This window comes from Esox lucius, chromosome 18 (genome assembly GCF_011004845.1).
Source record: "Esox lucius isolate fEsoLuc1 chromosome 18, fEsoLuc1.pri, whole genome shotgun sequence".
In the NCBI taxonomy this organism is placed as follows: Eukaryota; Metazoa; Chordata; class Actinopteri; order Esociformes; family Esocidae; genus Esox; species Esox lucius.
Genome location: NC_047586.1, coordinates 10675974 through 10695075, shown reverse-complemented (window position 1 = coordinate 10695075; position 19102 = coordinate 10675974). Strand labels below are relative to the sequence as shown.

The following is a 19102-nucleotide window of genomic DNA, read 5'->3' as shown; positions in this document are numbered from 1 at the left end:
CAGACCTGGCCATCTCACTGACAACGCTACCTGCTAGAATCTGACTGGAAATCTCCAGGCTTGTTTCATGATTGCTGTAGTGAAAAACATGCCTTCTCTCAGATAAGATTGAATGGCTCTTCTAGGGTGAAAGAGCTATTTAAGAGCCCTATGCTAAGCTAGCTAACAAGAAATGTGAAAAACATTGATGTTTTGGCAGCAACATGCCTTCTTCAGGGTTGGACTAGAATTTTTCCAAATGTAAGAGGACTCCAGTGGTGTTTGCAAACATTATTTGCAGTAATTAGTACATTTAGGGGGATCTAATTAATGTATACTGCTTATACTACTGCAGGTAAATCCACTGTTCAGTTCAAATATGATTGTTATTTTACTATGTTAGGTACATCTTTCACCTTTATGACTAAATTCTGAACACTGATTAATAATGTTTTACAGCAAAGGAGTCAGATTAATTGTTAATTAATTGGCACTCCCAATTTGAATTGAAATATATTTTAGCCTATATAACAAAGTATGTTTTCCCAAACCCTCTAGCAAATGTAAAAGGGCCTTTAAATATAAGAATATCTTTGAAAAGGCAAATTCTAGATGAATGCTAAGAAGGGTCAAAACAAGGTAATTTTGGTAAAAAGGTCTGGGATCTTACTGGTGAATAAAAAAGGGCCTGTTGTCTGGATTAAATGCGCCCAGCCAGCACTGATGTGAACCTGTGGCGGCCCTCGTCTGTCCAAGCAGATAAACAATCAGACACCCGTTGAGCGTGTCGGGCCACACGCATCATCACAGCCCCACGCTCCTTTAACTCCACTTCCACCTCGGTGTGCAGCCTCTGGCCAAAGGGCTCAGTCTCGCTCCATGCCCCTGTGGCCGGGCTGCAGGCCAGAGGTCGGCAAGAGGTGGCCTGCAGGACAAAACGTTCCTGCCAACAGCCTTCTGGCCTCCAAAAATGAGTTGTGCATGAAATAACTGATAGAAATAGTAATAAAAATCGAGGAGCCGTGACACAAACATGATCCAACCGCAATGCCATAGAGGAAATTACCACACCCAAATAATGCACACGGTTACATTTTACCTCGCCCAGAATTATCCAGAGCGCAAACCTAGTTGACCCCTACTGTTGTCACCCATCAAACCAAACCGGAGAGACAGATTGGGTGGAGAAGGTCCTTCCATTGTGGACCATAACCCTTTAACCTATCTGTGGTGAATGCAAAAATAAATTTAACACTAGATAACATGGTGCAAATCCCCCATGTGAGTTAGGAAACCTCGGTGTAAACCAAAACAAAATCGAAACTAAACCGCACCGCAATCCCTCCTCAGAGCAAACGTTATAACATTGACTAGAAACAGCTGTGGCCGACGTAGCACTGCCACACATTCACTGGAGATGTGAAATTATGTCACCGATTTACAAGTAATAGTCAGGCCCATAAAACTCCTGAGAGGCTTATTCCTGCATGGGAAGTGAAACACATTTCGTAAAAGGGAGAAAATTAGGCTTGCAGAAGGAGCAAGGAAATGCATTTATATCCCTCCCTTTTTTACTACCAATAAAGCATATTACTAAACATACGGCTAAACCTGAAGATATCCGTCTTAATCCCCTTTCCCCAAACTAATCCGCTCAGTGGAAAGTGATGCTGTCGTCTGTGGTGTGTGAAGTGGACCCGGGGTCTCCTGAACCCCATCGAGGCAGGAATGCGACAGCCTGAAATGAGTCCCCCACCCCCCGTCATCTCCTCCCAGGCTCCAGGACCAGACCCTGTTGCCTGGCATTACCGGCGGCGCTGCTGGAGCGCCGTAACAATCCAGTTAGTCACGGCACAATGAGGAGTGAAAGGCAAAGCCTTGGATCAGGTCCACGTACGGTAGGTGTGGGTATAGTAGGTCTTCGCTAGGTCTGGGTATTGTAGGCCTGGGTATAGTAGGTCTATGCTAGGTCTGGGGATAGTAGGTCTATGCTAGGCCTGGGTATGCTAGGTCTGGGTATAGTAGGTCTATGCTAGGTCTGGGTATAGTAGGTTTATGCTAGGTCTGGGTATGGTAAGTCTATGCTAGGTCTGGGTATAGTAGGTCTATGCTAGGTCTGGGTATGCTAGGTCTGGGTATAGTAGGTCTATGCTAGGTCTGGGTATGCTAGGTCTGGGTATAGTAGGTCTATGCTAGGTCTGGGTATAGTAGGTCTATGTTAGGTCTGGGTATAGTAGGTCTATCCTAGGTCTGGGTATAGTAGGTCTATGCTAGGTCTGGGTATGCTAGGTCTGGGTATAGTAGGTCTATGCTAGGTCTGGGTATGCTATGTCTGGGTATAGTAGGTCTATGCTAGGTCTGGGTATAGTAGGTCTATCCTAGGTCTGGTTATGCTAGGTCTGGGTATAGTAGGTCTATGCTAGGTCTGGGTATAGTAGGTCTATGCTAGGTCTGGGTATAGTAGGTCTATGCTAGGTCTGGGTATAGTAGGTTTATGCTAGGTCTGGGTATGCTAGGTCTGGGTCATGCGGGTGGCCTCTAGCATCTCGGGTTGCGTCCCAAAATGTGCGTTCCACTCAAACAGAAGTAAATGTACCGCGTAATCAGAGAAATGTAAACGTTGCCCTTATCAAAAAATTTGGACTCACGGTCCACATTTTGGTAAAAAGATCTGGGATCTTATTGGTGAATAAAAATGGCCTTTGGTCTGGTCCTGTAAAGGTCAGTGGGCTTGACGGAAGAGAGGAGAGACCTCTTGAAGGTGTTTAATTGAACAACTGACGAGGAACTAGTGGAAACACCTACATACGCTATCAACTGAGCATAATCCTTGGTTCAAGCATACATCTGTCTATAGGCTAGGTTTACTCCAAGGAACAATGAGTCCTTATGATAGCTTTAGGCTAGGGCAAAAAGCATAAGGAATCATTTAAACATTAATAAGGGCAGCTTTTAAAGAGCCATATAAGCTGTTATGAATAGCTATCACGTTTTTCCACAATTCATGCAGCGATAAATGTTATAGCACATTTATCACCAGTGGCTCAAAGAAAGTGTTACCACACAACAGTAATTAAAACAATTATAACTTCTGAATAGGTAAAAAGTGACCATATAGTTGGTCATAATAACAGTTGACATCTCCTGATTATCAACAGGTCATCCAAAAATATTGAGAATTCAGTGACGCGGAGTCAACTCCCTCCCCCTCTACTAAAGACACACGCATAGTCTAACGACTTAATCGTTAGCGTGGAGTAATGAACAACACTTCATAAGCACCTGTTCCGTCTCCCCACCGGGAGGTTCCAGTTGGAGCCGCTCAGACACAGCCAAAACACAGCCTAATCAGCCCAGTAGAGGAGGTGGTGCTGCTGCCGCTGGTGAGATCCATACTTGAGGTCAGAGTCAAGCTGCTTTCCCCCTGTCGCAACAGTGTTCATCATTACCTGCTCGACTTCACTGGAAAGCCATTATCACGCGCTAAGCTCCATCCTGACAGTTTTTTTTTCCTTCTCCATCCTCTCCCTGGCTGTAACAAGAGGCTGTTATGGGCTGGAGAAAATGTCCAAGGCACTATCTAGGGAGCTAGTGTCATTATGTACTGTCTTCTCATCAGCCCCATTGCGCTCCAAGTCAAACATATTCAATGTCACAACCTTCAACAACAGCTAGGAGGCCATTCTGAATGTGGGCCATTCCCATTCATTCATCCCATCATTTGATGACCTAAACCTGTGGAACAGTGACTTCAATTACAGAGAAAAGGTTACTGTAACTGAGATATTAACTGTCAGTATGACAAATGCCTGAACAAGGTCAAACTGTTGATAAGCCAAAAGATCGAGATATGAGCTGCATGCAAGTTAATTGTGGTTAAGTGGGGTGACTTGACGCTGCTTGAATACAGCACCTCAGCAAACAGAACCAGTCCAGACGTAGCAGTGTTTATGTCATTTGCAGTGAATTGGGCTGTGAAAGCAGATGGCTGCATTAGCACTGCTGTCATTTCAAAAGGATCCAGGACGAAAAAAACTCAGGTCCATTGGGCTAAACTCGCTGCTTTTTACACAGACAGAACACGTTAGGCTAGTCTATGGATTTAATTAAAGACTTTAACACTCAAAGCCTCCCCGTTTCGACTTTCTTCTGGAGAAAGCCAAAATGATCCAATTCTTCTCGTTAGACACGGCGACAGTTGACTGGCGGATTTATCATATAGACCTTCTATTGAGTTCTGGTTGAAACTCCTACATCCTTTGTCCTGGGCAAGGTTACTGGTTAAGTCCATCACTTAACAGTTCAGACACTGACTCACTGCTCTGCTGTTCTCTTGGGCTTTATGCCCTGTCTAGACAGGAAAGAACTGACAGTGCATAAAGAGAAGGGGGTTTAAAGAACTGGTAAAGTATGACATGAGAGAATTGCTTCGAGAGCGGCCTTATCTCCTTGATCTTAGCGTGTTGTTTTGTTGTTGTGATACATGTAATATACAGTCAGACACAAAAGACCAAGGTCAGGGTCTGTGTATGGCTATTTCAGATGCCACAACAGAATATACAGTATTTAAAAATGAGGGATGTAATTTGACCAGCCTGTCTTGAAACTATGGATTTTTCTCTAAACTGGCTCTAAACATGGACATGTTAATGGTAGGGGGCATTGTGTCAGAGTACGTACATCAGAATAATTTAATTAATTACTAGAATTGATTTGGCCAAGTGCAACTGCTCTCTCTGCTCAGCAGTGGCAGGGTCTCACTGTGAGCTTGATGACATACCAGATGGATTTTTCGACAATCTCTTCGAGAACCTACCCTGCATCTACAGAGTTTTCAGTTTTATCAGTCACAAGCTCGCCACTAATCCCTTCATCTTGGCAATCGGCATGAAACAAATAAAGCAAAATGAAAAGAAATGTCCCAAATGTTTCCCCTATAAAAACAGTTTATTGTAGAAATTGCAACATAATATTTACAGTTGTATGTAGGGTTGCATGATATTGGAAATAACTGACATTGCAATATTTTGTTTTTCTGCAATATATGTTGCAATGTGAAAAAATACAGGATAGAACGCAAAAGAACGCATACAAATTCACCCTAGCCTCAAAAACGGCAAAAGAACGCTGGCTGAGCTGGAACACTAGCGCGTCCCCATAGCAAGTGAATTGAAACGAACCTTCGTTCAGCTTCTACTAACCTGAATGAAGCTTAAAATTCCATAGCCTCAAAAAAGCACCAAAACAGGTCTTTTATTTTACTACTGTAATCTCATTTCACAATGAAACTGAAAAATAACAACTGGCATAGGAAGTAAACATCTGGTCCTATATGGTATTAATTGCGCTTAAACCTGCGTTACGTGGAAGTATATATATATATATAAAAAAAATGCCTTTTCTGACTATTTCTAGTCTAGTGTTTGAAGTCATTGAATGGCGCAAGCAATATTTTATTAAAAAGGAGGACATTCTCCTGATTAAAATGATGCCTCACTTGTACCTTAAAACTTAAATGAGTCACGTACATTATATATTTTTTTTCCCCGTACAACAGCATCACTCATCTTGTTGTGAGTTCAGGTGTTTACTAATGCGGATGAGTATTAGTGAGTAAACCGGAAACTGCAATACCGACTTCTAGACAAAAGCGGAAGTTCGTCACTACGCTGGTGTACAGAGTCTATTGGTACCATGTCTTTGGTGACGTGAAATGTTATTGAATCTGTTATTTCTCTCTGCCGTTTGGAACCTTTCTCGTATGGTGTAATACTGGCAAATGCATCCGAAATCGATTTTTACTTTGGACGGCACTGAGATGATTTGCATTGCCGCCATAAACTATCCAACAAATTGGTCGTGTTGAGGCAACAATTGCAAAGCACTCTCGACAAAGTACCTGTTTTTGGTCGACATCATCCTTTCTGTAGCCAAAATATTTCCATGTAATTGACAATAAATTTCTTTTTGCAACCAAATTCACCATTTCTGTCTTTTTTGCCTGTTCCTCGCTCATCATTTCGTCACGCGCAAGTAGAGCCTGCATGTCAACTAAGTGCAGCAATGAACCGTGTTAAAAATAATAATAGTAAACTGTGTATCCAATAACCCATAAATAAGAGTAAATTACCTTATATCAGACAGATATAATGCTGGTTTTCCATTTGAAAAAAAGATATACAGGTAACCGTGTTATATCTTACCAGCAACAGTGTGTGAAAACCTTGTGAAGACTTACAGAAAACGTTTGACCTCTGTCATCGCCAACAAAGGGTATATAACAAAGTATTGAGATGAACTTTTGTTATTGACCAAATACTTATTTTCCACCATAATTTACCAATAAATTCATTAAAAATCCTACAATGTGATTTTCTGGATTTTCATTATGTACCTATGATGGAAATTACAGGCCTCTCTCATCTTTTTAAGTGGGAGAACTTGCACAATTGGTGGCTGACTAAATACTTTTTGCCCCACTGTATTGTAGACTGATTTATGTTGACCTTACTAAATCACACATCTGTGATGTGACTATTGCGGCTGCGTACATCGCAATGTCGATGCTGAAACGATATATCGTGCAGCCCTAGTTGTATGGTATTTTGTTTATATTGCATTTGTTTGAGGCATAAACAGAACAACAATGTATGCTTGTGGGTTTTCATGAGCTTGGAAACAGGGAACCACTTCATTTCTAATATTATATCTAACTTCATATCTTATACCCCTGGCCAGCAAATCATCTACGACACATAACAAAACGAAGGCAAAAAGATGAGTGCTTGGTCACAGCATGCTCAGGACACTCCGAGGCCTGAGTTTTATATATTTTTACACTCTGGTTTAATTGTTTGTGAGTGTGTGTGTGTGTGTGTGTGGAGACTGAGACATTAGTTTGAGAGCAGTCATGGTGTAGGGAGTGAGTGCTAAACCACAGAACCCAAACAGAGTTTTCGTATAACTCAGACAAACAAAAGCAGTAATCAAACTACACGTCTTCAACCACACATCCCTCCCATACAGGATGTGGTATGTACAGCAAGCAGCATAACGCCATCCTGTCACTCTTACTTGACTGGTTGACCTCCACTGAAAACTCTCAACCTCTCTGTCTAATGATGCCTGTGTAGTGGTGGTTCTGGTGGAAAGACTAACACTGCGATCACAGCAGCCTGTCCAGGTATCCCCACTCCAATTCCCCTGACTGGCAGACAACCCAGGCAGGTACCAGGAAGGCAGCACAAATCCTAGGAGGAGACGATGGGAGCCAAGACAGGCCGGCAGGAAGCAGAGAGTGGGGAACAGTCCCGAGATCAGGGCCAAGAAGTGGCAGTGCCAAGACAGCAAGCAGCCAGGCTAAATGACTCAACACACCCAAGGCCACACTGCCCTATTCAAATGCCAGTGACGCAGCCATTTCTTCCTGGGTCATCAAAGCCCATAGCATATTTCATGGCATGCTAAGCACGGATGTAACTGAGTCGTAGCCATAGTGTACCTTGATTCAACCCCCAGGTGTGGTCACACTCCATTGGACAGGAACTTATGGGATTATGGGTATTATTATCAGCGGTAAAGAAATGCAACAACGTTAACATCTTCATTGGTTTGCTGTAGCGCTTTGCGTTTCTACATGTTAACTCCCACCCAAGCACTGTGGGATTCCTGATAGAGTCTGACTTGATCTCTGGTAATGTTGTGTACTAGATGAAAGATCACTACAGGACGGAGGCACCACTCAGTGGGGAGCCTACGAGTGATTGGAAGCTTTTATAATATGAGGCCTGGAGCTGACAAGGGGAACAATCTGTCCTTTGACCCTGAGCAGAGCAGTCAACCTCAGTTTCTCCCAGGCCGTTGCTAAAATAATAAAAAGGTTCATGTAAGAAGCATTGGCAACTGTCATGTAACATTTTCTAAATTTCAAACACATCCTATACTTTGTGAATTATAGCCTATTCAACAGTGTTCTTGCAAAGGCTGATAATGAACGTTAGTCAGTTCATAAGAACGCAGGCAGTTTCTTAATATATCACCTTTTTAGCTTCGGGATGAAACAATTGAAATGATACATGCCTCATTTGCTAATACACTGAGTATATTTGCATAGATTAATGCAATATTATCAAGGAGTGGAAAAGGCCAGCAAGTACTGAAAAAAATATTACAAGCTACTGCAAATTGATTTTGACAAAACATCGGCATCCGAGCAGGTATTGGGCTAGACAACCCCATTGATTAATGTTGCTGTCCTATTCTAAATGAATTTAAAAAAAGCTTGGCTACATTACACATATGTTTATAATTGATACTCAAGATCTGATAATTTCACTATGATCTCACTGTTGATTTTCAAAAGGGTATTTTATTTCAGCTTATCTAATTAGTCAACATTTTAACAATATTAAATGATTAGCCTAGTTTTGCCTCTGTTTTGTGATGTGAGTGAGGAGAGGTTGAGTCAAATCCCGACCAAGCATTTGTGTAATTATACTGTACATGGAAAACATTTACATTCCATAGAGGCCATTTTGCCAGGTCATTGTGAACACAGTAGATTGAAAAAAATTAAAATATATAAAAAATGTAAATAAAGGGTGACTAACATTGGGAAATAGTCTAAAAAGTCAAATGAAGGCAAACACTCCAGCCAGATTTAAATGGGGAGAGGATTTTGCACCCCTGAAACACAGGTCTTCAGGTGGGTGGGGCCAGTGTGAGGCCTCACAGAGAAGGCCATAGTGGAAACACATAGCATTCTTTTGCGCTTCCTATTAACATTCATTCGTGCCTCCTTGAGTGCCATTTCCACAGATTGCAAGGAACCTCCGCCATCCCAGCTGGGGTTGTACTTTCATTGAGATGCATAGTCACATATGGCCAATGTGATTTTGACTGTCATGTTCTAAGGGGTAGATAGGGGGATTGAGCCCCACAGGACAAGCTGCAACAGAGCCATTTTCATTAGTGCAAACAAGTATCAAACAAGCAATCTTCATTACTGCAAATAAAACAATGCCTTATTCTCATTTTATCACACTTATAGCTGTTCTAACTGCCACAAAAACATAAATCATGTTTTCCATTCATCAGTTTACATCTAATCTTTGGATTAAAGAGGGAATTAAATCAAATGTTATTTCGATTGTGTTTAATCGGCCAAAAGAGTGTTCTGCAATTTGTTTTACACGGAAGAAGTACTGTAGGTCATGGAGGATCTACACTAAAGTACCTGGAAATGAACTCCAACTTCAGACTACAGATGAGCTTTGGATGAGACAACAATGGAAAGAAAAGCACAGGAAAACAAAGAACACAGAGGCTTACTTCTCTGAGGCAAGACGCCCCTAAGCCAGAGGAGACAGACTGAAAAACCGAGTGACAGGGCAGCACTAACCCACAAGTCTGAGGAAATTTCCGCCGCTTTTAAAATCAGCCGTCAAGTCTTAAGGCTAAACATATCCTATCCAAGTTAGCACTTTAAAACACAGGCCCATCCATCATTAATGGGGTAGGCTAGATGTCTGTCTCCCCCCTCTCCCCTGGATGTTGTGGCTTAATTAGGGATGAGAGCAAACATAGAATGTTTACTGTAACAGCCGATGTCTGGTGACAGATACAAATGGCTGTGGACCCCAGGCTATGATTAATATCCGTCCCGTCACGGCATCCCCCCCTCGGCTGCCGTAAACAACTCTGAGGCACTTTTTAATCATAACAGCCAAAACAGCAATAAACGGTGGTAACGAGCCTTCAGCAGACTACCGCTCGCTAATGAGTCGTGATTTACATGCAAACAGAGGAACGTCAACTCTTGAGCAAACGGCACTGAGTCAGTGGAGAATCGTTCGTGTGAAAGCGATTCATTGATGGTTCATCTGTGATGCGATTCGGCGGCGGTTCGTGTGGAATGCCGGAGGGCGGGGCTTTGGCATCTTGACAGGTGCCGAAATAAATGAGGCACTAAAGTCCTTCCTTCCAATTTACGGAGGTTCTGAAAGACATAATGTGTTGCATGCAGACTGGAGGGTGGAGAAAGATTTCAATTCAACATTAGTCACTCATGACTCTGTGCTTCTTTGCAGGGCCAGGAGATGGCATTTGCCTACTAATCTAGTTTCCCTGACTGTGGTTGAAGAGTTGGCAACACATTTTCTTTAACTTATCACGGTTGCATAACAGAATTGGAACAGATGACTCTGTTTTCGGCTTGACTGACTGACAAGAGACGATACAGAATGTGGCAGGTGCAGGGGGAAGAAATTGAAATGTCCTCGTCTGAGGCTGCATTTATCAGATGGGCAGTGGGAAGCCATGTTTCCCAAACAACCCTCACAGCCGTAAACAGGATTAGCAGCTTGACGACAGAGCACACAGGAAGAGAGTGGCTGAGGGGCCCACAGGCATCCACTCTGGTTTTCTGCCAGCCCTATATGGTAGCTAGCTTGGTGCAGCTCTGCCTGGCCACGCTTGCTTGAGTTTTGCCCATTGGAAGAGACTAAAAATAGGAGCGGGTTTAGTCACCCGCAGAACACCAAGACCTTGTGTTCAGAGATGGAAAGGGCCCACTCCAATACCGACCTTGGGTCTGAGGTCCGGAGAAGGTTTGTTCCACTGGACAGATCTCACTCACACTAACCCAGAAGGCAAACAGACAGAGTTTTAACGGAAACGGGAAAGAAATTCAATCATTGGATTCTATTTTCCTTCTTATTAAAGTGTAAAACTCCATGGAGTAGTAAGGGTCCACTCATCCCTTTGACAATATAACAATATTTAGAGCAGCATGTATAACCCCAACCCGAGGCAGTCATCTTTAGTTGGATTAAGAGCCTAACTTCAGTCAAGCAATGACAAAGCATGAGAAACTGAGTAGATAAATACGTCGGGAACTATTTAAACCTTAACACTGATACCAGGTGGGGAAGCACACCATTCCTCAAACTTTATCAACCAGAGTGGAAGTTCCAACGCTGCCTGTTGAGTTGATGCCCTTGACCTCCTCGACCAGGCAATGTTTGGGCTATGAATACTATACATCGCTGGCAAAGTACTGTAGGAACTGATTCATTGCAGAGGCTCACCACACGTCCACTGCTAGTCACACAATGACAGAATAAAGAACAGATAGATGAACTGCATAAGCCAAGCTCTCTGGCTAAATGCTGGGTGAAGGAGAGTAAAAACCAGGTCGGCTGGTTCCATTTTATTATTTTTTCCATCTAATCGTATGCAGCATAACACCCATTCTGAACCAGATTTTATACAAGCAAAGGGAGATCCAACAGGCAGCTTCCTAATGTCTGGGAAAGGCTCCACCGCCAGGGATATCTGTGTTACCTCCAAGCCCGGCCAGACTCCCCGCAGACCAGGCCCTGATTAAATCAGTGACAGGCAGGCAGACAGACACTGGGCCTATTTCAACAGCAGCTCCTTTACATTCTCACCCCACTGAGAATCACACTGTTTAAATAGCACTGCTAGGGCTACAATCCATCTCCACACAACACTCCGCTAATGCCCCAGACGGAGTACAGGCACCACCTGCCACGAAATGACTCGCAAAAGACATGTAGGCGGGTTTTTGCAGAGGTATTTAACTTTGTTCCCCAGACCTCTGAATTATTTAGTCTTACATGATATTCCTTCCTCCTACTGACATGGCGAAATGTTCGAGTTGTGGGTTATTCCACGGTCAAATACCCACGGAGTATGAAGCCTCAATGGAACATGTATATGGAGGGGCGGAGACGATGATCTGACCCTAACCACCTTCACATCAAGCGTACAACTTAAGTAGGCATCCTAGATAAATAAAATCTTCCCAGTGTAAATTGTCGCTATACTCAATGAAACACTCAAGGTCCAACAGAGATTTGGTTTCCGCTTTTAACTCACCCCTCCAAATTAAAGAACTGCAGGGTAGTGCTGCGATGAGCACAAACCCGAACAACTTGGGTAACTGCCTTGCTCAAGGACAGAACCAAATGTTTCCATGTTGCTGGCTCAGGGCCTGGTATAAGCAGATGCTCTAATCAACTGCTGGACTACCTGCAGCATTGATGAGGCCGTCCTTGCCTCATTCTGAGCATTTATTCCCCATTGACTCACATCTCTGGAAGTCTATAACTGATCCATTCAGGAGCTAAGTGCTTCGCTCTGACAGGTCGGCCTGTCCCATTCAACAACATGTCAGGGATGGAAATCTGTCTAGCCATAATTCTCGCCAGGCCAAACTCGGCTCTGGATTAATCCCCGTCCATCACTCTTAGGAGGTAAAACCGACACTGTCTAAAACAGCAGTGACCTCGCCGCCAGGCAGTTTCACTTATGCCCAATTTATGAATGGTTAACAGGTCCACGGCATCAATCGCTCATTACGGAAAGGCCCTGGTATAATTGATCCTTCAGTACATTAGGCAGTCAGATGTTCAGCTCAGCAGAGCAAAACGTGAATCAGGAGAGGCTATATATGGATCCTCCTTCATCCCTTGGTCCTGATCATGAACAAGTCTCCCCTATGCGTTGTCTCAGGGCTGCTTGACAGGCCGCCATGGGACTCATTAATATGCAGGACCGCACATCTGTTTAGTTTGACTGAAAAACATTTCATCAAAGGATCTGGCTCGCTGTGAGTGCCAGCCAGGGACAGGGCACGAGGGCCGTCCTACCCATCCACCCCCAGGTCCAGTACACGTGGCTGTCTCCATTGTTAGGTGCCAGGCAGCTTGAAGTGGGTCAGGCATACGGAACAGTCTCCTTCAAGCGTCTATGGCAAGACCCAAAGGACCTGCCTGGACTCGGGTTTTGAGGCTAACATCAATGGGTCCGCCACTATTACAGGATGAAAGGGTGAGCAGAGCTTAGAGCGCTCAGTTCTGAAAAGGCGGAAATGGACCTAATCCCCGGAGATTGACACAGCCTCACTGTACAGGTGTTAGAATACATACCAGAATTGAAAAATGAAAGGAAGCTCACTACATCTCACCAGTTACACTGGTTGGTTTTTGTAATACCACTATTTCCAGACTCTGCACTCAATAACAAAATTATTTTCGACTTCATTTTGGAGGAAATGTGAATCAACTCAGGAGAAACATTTACAGTCAGTCAGATAAATAGAATCACCCTATTCCCCTGTTCAAATCCCTCAGGGCTGAACTCTGTCCAGGCTAAGCTGCAGAGCTACACTACAAAACAGCAATGACATATGTGGTTGTAATGAAAAACAAAATGCAAGGGACAGCTTCCCAATACAATAACCCACCAAAGGTGTGTGGAATTTGCTTTCAATCACAAACCTGCACAACGTGTTTTCAACCACAAACGTGTCCAATGTGTTTTCAACCACAAACGTGTCCAATGTGTTTTCAACCACAAACGTGTCCAATGTGTTTTCAACCACAAACGTGTCCAATGTGTTTTCATCCACAAACGTGTCCAATGTGTTTTCATCCACAAACGTGTCCAATGTGTTTTCAACCACAAACGTGTCCAATGTGTTTTCAACCACAAACGTGTCCAATGTGTTTTCAACTACAAACGTGTCCAACGTGTTTTCAACCACAAACCTGTACAACGTGTTTTCAACCACTAACCTGTATCAGGCTTCTCACTTGGCGCATCCTTACATCACTATACAACCTGTAATCGACACACAGTGTAACTGAAGAACTGGCATTCACCCGCCATTCATTCATCTGCAAACAAAATCCCATCAACTGGCTGGTTCTACCTACAGTAAATGCCCGGTGGATTTGTGTATGATGATACAGTGATATTTACACAGAGGATTGTACCATAATAAATGCACTGGAACCGAATAAAAGGATTACATTTGTCCTACTCCCCAAAGTGTACAAAAATAAAACCTGCAAATCCATTGTAGTGGCTTTTGTGAACCTCACTCCCGTTCCTGTCACTGCCTCTCCGCAGCCTCATCATCTACATTTAACAGTTCAGAAATCACATTAATATGAATGGAAGCAAAACTATAAGGTCTCATTACAATAAATTAAAATTGCAATGCAAAGTCTTTCCAGCTTTGTGTGAAAGTCCTAGACAATAGATTTTAGTTTGCATTCATTCTTACAAAGGACTTTCCAAAGCAAGTCAATATTTTGTTTTATTTTCAGTTCCGCCTTTATTATAAGCTGATAGAAAATTCCCTCTGTGTCTCTCTGTCAAAACAAAATTATTGGAAGCACAACGAAGGCATGCTTTCCATCATATTAACTCTTGAGAATTCCTGTAGGAAATAACTCATTCAAAACCTGTGTGGTTCTTCAGTAGGTCTTGTCAACAGACGGAACTTCGAGAAGTGTTATATTTAACACTTACAGTCTACCTATTCTTTGGTTAACGACACTGCATACAGCCTCAAGAGGACCTCTTCAATACCATTTGACCTTAATTGGCAGTAAATCATATTAAAAAAGATAATTGCTTTGAAATAATTGGTACATTTGATAAACAGCATCCTTCAGAATGATGCATGGCTTCATAATCTGAACACAGTCCCACAGCTGGTGGGGTGGGGGGAGAACTGCAGTACGCTCCCCATTTTATTAAAAAACCTCTTGCAGGCGAAAACGTGTAAGAGGCAGAAATAATTTCCCGTTCATTATTCTGACAGAGTTTTCAGTCTCTGTAATCCTCAACTTATTTGATAATATGTCAAAGCATCCACAGCGCTGTTTATAAGAGCCACTGAGCTTGCAACTAAGGTTCAGTAGTAGTTCTCTGAAAACCCTCTGAAATGGGGAGAGAGAAGACAGATTTTCCAGTTGGAAAAGTCTTCCTGTCTCCTGAAATTCAGCTGGAGGAGTCATTAGAACACTTTGCAAAAACAGGTTGGATTTTGAACCGGTTGTTTTTTTTGCCCATTTGGTGGTATCTACAACTTAACCTCATTTTTCAGCCAGTCATTAGAGCATGTAATTAAAAAAGTGACTGCACAAAGAAAAATAGAGGGCCGATAGTACTCACAAGTCACAACAGCTGAACAGGAAAACGGGTTTGGTTCCAGCTTCCTGACAGTGTGAGAAATGCAGTCCTAAACAAACCCCAGAGTAGGCAGGCAGAACAAGCCCCCTTCAGAAGAAATTCTACTAAACCCCTGATCTATTTCCACAGATCTCCCTGAAGGACAGCCGTGCAGGGAAGCTCTCGCCTCTTTCATGGCTCAACATTCAAACACATGAAACTTCATGTCGCTCTAATCAGATGGAAAATGGTTGTTTCATTATTGGCAGCTATCCACGGCATCATTTCTGCTACCCCGGTCTCTGTGAAACGCTGGTCAGATGGAATCATTTACGTCCTCTTTGCCCAGTTTCACGCATCACATCTTGTCCAGGACAGCAGTAGAACAGAGACCTCCCTGGTGGTGGAGGCCTCAGTGAGCAGGCGGACAAAGTTCTGCCACGGCTGTGTCGAAGCAGTCAATGGTGAACGCCACATGCTGGGTTGGGGTAGTTACTGCACGAAAGCCATGGTCCACGAATGTATCCAAGTGTTTTAGACGCCAAGCTTATGGTCATGAGTATGTAGGAGGGAGATTCCAAGGTGGGAGTGCTGAAGGACTTGGGACAAACGAATGTGTGGTATGGTCCTGGGGGAAAAGGTGTTAACGATAGTAGTCCATGTTGCTGGTCTCTATGATATTTATAATGGTGAAAATGTGTAGGTTTATTTTTTCACTTTAGCTATGTAACCTCGGATCACACAAGCCAACTTAACAGGTGGCGGGAAGATGAAAAGGAACATTGAAAAGATAAAGAAGGATGAGCGGCCGTTCAACAACAGACTAAGAAAATGTTCTCTAACTTCACAATGGAGAGCACCAAATCACATCATACACAAGATATTCAACAAATAAAGGTGTGTTTTCATAAAACCATACACATTGAAATGTCTAGTTAATTAACATGGCACATATTTCAAAGGGTGAGAAATATGACAATTAAACAGGAAATTGGTGCTCATTCAGCCCAGCAACATGTTGTACAAGTCCTTGGAAATAAGGGACAAGGCAATATGACGAGGCATAGCATGTTCTCTTTTCCAAAGTAATGTACAGAACAGAGATGTTTATCCCACTTTTACCACAGTAACCAACAAACAACAACATAAAACAGTTACAAGTACAAAATACAAGCTTTAGTATATATTAACAAGATTTGTAATGAATTTATGCTCTCATGTTTTAGTTGCTACAGACACAATGCAGTAATTTGTTCGATTTGTCCTGAACTTGTATATAAACAAAGAATTAACTGAACAGGGTCACGTCTGTAGCAACTAAAACATAAGAAAGCATACATTCACTAATAAAACAAGTAAATATACACAAAAATATGTCATTCATACCACACAATGTTTGGTCCATGAATGTTGCCATTTTTCATTTCATCATAGTGGTTATGTGGCCTTCTACGTCATAAGTAAGTGTCCTGTAGACATTCAACTGTATAACAGGAATGAATCTGCATTCTATAACTCACTTCTAGCCAGAAACAAATGTTAAACCATACTGAGGAACAAGACAGGCATTGACATAGTGGGCTCAGGACTTAAGAACTAGACTGGTCGTTGAACAATCAACTGAGAGGACACCATTTTGAGACGCTATTTATCATTTGAGATTAGACGCTTGTAAAGCAAACACACAACATAACCACGACGACAACCAAGCCAGGGACACTGGACTTCAGCTCAGACATGTTGTTGTGGATAGCCTCACCAGGCCTATCAGACAGACCTCTGCCCAGGGAAAGATGACAGTCAGGCAGAGATCAGGAACAAACCGGTGCAACTACCAAAAAGCACGGCACACCAAGGCCAAACCTGTCCCCAGACACAGGCCTAGGGCACAGAGCAGTAGGGTCAGGACCAGTAAGAGACAACGCCATAGGCTCGTCACTCTTCCCAGAAACAAATAGAATTAGCGTCCCACCGCCATCCATCAGTTCAGCAGCTTTGGCCTGTTGGAAGCTGTCGATAATGAACTTGATGAGCCCAGACGCTGCGTCAACCAGCGTTCCCTTGGTGCTCATCCACCACCATCAACTGTGATCAGCCTCAGTCCACATCTAATGTCCTCCATCTGGGGTCGCACATCTGAATCTCTTACCTGTACCTTTTATTGGTGATCTCCTGGAACCAAATTGTTTACTAAATATACAACTAGCCATGTACTAACAAAAACAACACACATGATGTACTGAGGCAGACTGAGAACACCAGTCAATATTTGACTTAATTTTTAACGCCAGGCCTGAACGCCTGGGCTGCTCTGTGGCCAACCGCCACGTGCGTGGCCAAGCCAGGACAACGCCGCTTCAACACCATACATGACAACACTCCACATAGACTGTACCGTCACACACTGGGGGCAATTAATGGGAATCAGTACAGTAGTGGAAATCTTTACAATGTAGTAAAGAGAAATCAACACACTGGTGTAATACATATACATAATTACCATACCCACAGTGTATAATAACGCAGAATCCTAACCCACATCACAAACAGGGGCACATGAATCCCTCCTCAAGGATTTGGTCCACTTGACCCAGCTCCCCAGGATAAATTGCATTTCTGGATCAGAACCTGACACAGTAGACACTAAGGAACAGGGACGCTTGCAAGCCCTTTGTTTACATTAACACAGATCTCACCATCACAATGTGCTTTTTGAATGTCTACATTGAATCCAAGAAAAGACATGATTCAAACTGCCAAAATAAAAATGTTTGGTGAAAACCAATAGAATTAAACTGTCCAAGAGCAAACTGGTAAGGAGCATTTAACTTTCTTTAAAGACTCCACAGGCAGCACCTTGTGACATGGGATTATAAACAACACAATCAATAGACGCATTTCCGGAAACCATTTTGCCATTACGTGTGGTTAATTAGTATGGTAGAACAGTCTAACAAAAAATGCCAGGACTGACAGCAGCTCTGGAAGGGGTTCGCATGCACGGGTTTACACTGATGACAACATACCTCTTTCCCAGAGAGGTAATAGGCGGAGAGCAGGCCACCAACAAACCGGATGTTCACTTCAAAGACAGAGACCTCAGCATTCTGTGGAGATAACAAACAAAAGACAGATGGAGAGGGAGAGAGATAGAGAGGGAGAGGGAGAGAGAGAGAGAGAGGGAGAGAGACAAAGATACTTGATTAGGAGCATCCAATCTGTGGAGTCTGGAAGCAACAGCTGGCAGCCGGGACCCAGGGGAAGAATACCCTGACATCACACATGGAATGTAAACAGAGCAGACAGACAGACTTGGCTGTGGGCTTCACCTGAGGTATCAATGTCCTCAGCCCTGGCCTTTACAGTGAGCCCCATGCCTCAGAGAATGATGAAACAATCATTTTAGAGCAGACCACATAACACTGCTGCAAAACAACAACAACAACAATAAACATTTGACTATTCCTACTGAGATGATAGGATTCCACTACTGCAATGCTAAAGGCCCACAGCAGAGAAAGGGATTTTGCCTCTGTACCTAAACAACTTTGGCCCAGCGCTACGCCATTGCAAAAACAATTTCAATGTTCTGATCAGTTTCAGGACGCGAAGGGGTTGGGCCAACCAGAAAAAACAAGAGGCAAGCAACATCTCATCAGCTTTAATGATTAAATCGTCAATGCCTTTTTTTCCCCTTTGCAATACTCTTTATTCTGATGTCAGCTAAACCACTGCAATGGAAGCAGTTTGAAAGATGCATGTAGCCCACTTTTGTGCAGGGGAAGATTTCAGTTTAATTCGTCACACAAGAGGGGCTGACTGTGAAAACTGACATAGTTCACAAGCTCCTGAGACTAAATAATTCCAGGAAGAGTTAGCTTTATTTCAGGAAGTACCCAGGGTGCAATTTAAGTTCCATTTCATCTTGAGGTCAAGCGGGAAAACACAAGAATCAACAAAAATGTACCAATATATGTTGTGATAAGATGCCTTCCTGACACAGAATCCCATCAGACCCAAAAACAGACCTGCATTCAGCCCATTTCCCAGTGAAAGGCCTCAGGCTTTGTTTTTCCATTATTATAGCCAGGCTTATTACCATCCCATGTAGATTTTTTATTACTGTGAAAAAAAG

The 19102-nt window shown here is 43.0% G+C and overlaps 1 protein-coding gene across 1 annotated transcript in view; it reads right to left on the bottom strand.

Moving 5' to 3' along the window:
* Positions 1–19102, bottom strand: part of man1a1 (mannosidase, alpha, class 1A, member 1) — a 131761-nt gene that overhangs the window by 47747 nt on the left and 64912 nt on the right. The window contains exon 4 of the mRNA XM_029114503.2: positions 17994–18074. Coding sequence (XP_028970336.1) covers positions 17994–18074 — 81 coding nt within the window. The remainder of the gene's footprint in view (positions 1–17993; positions 18075–19102) is intronic.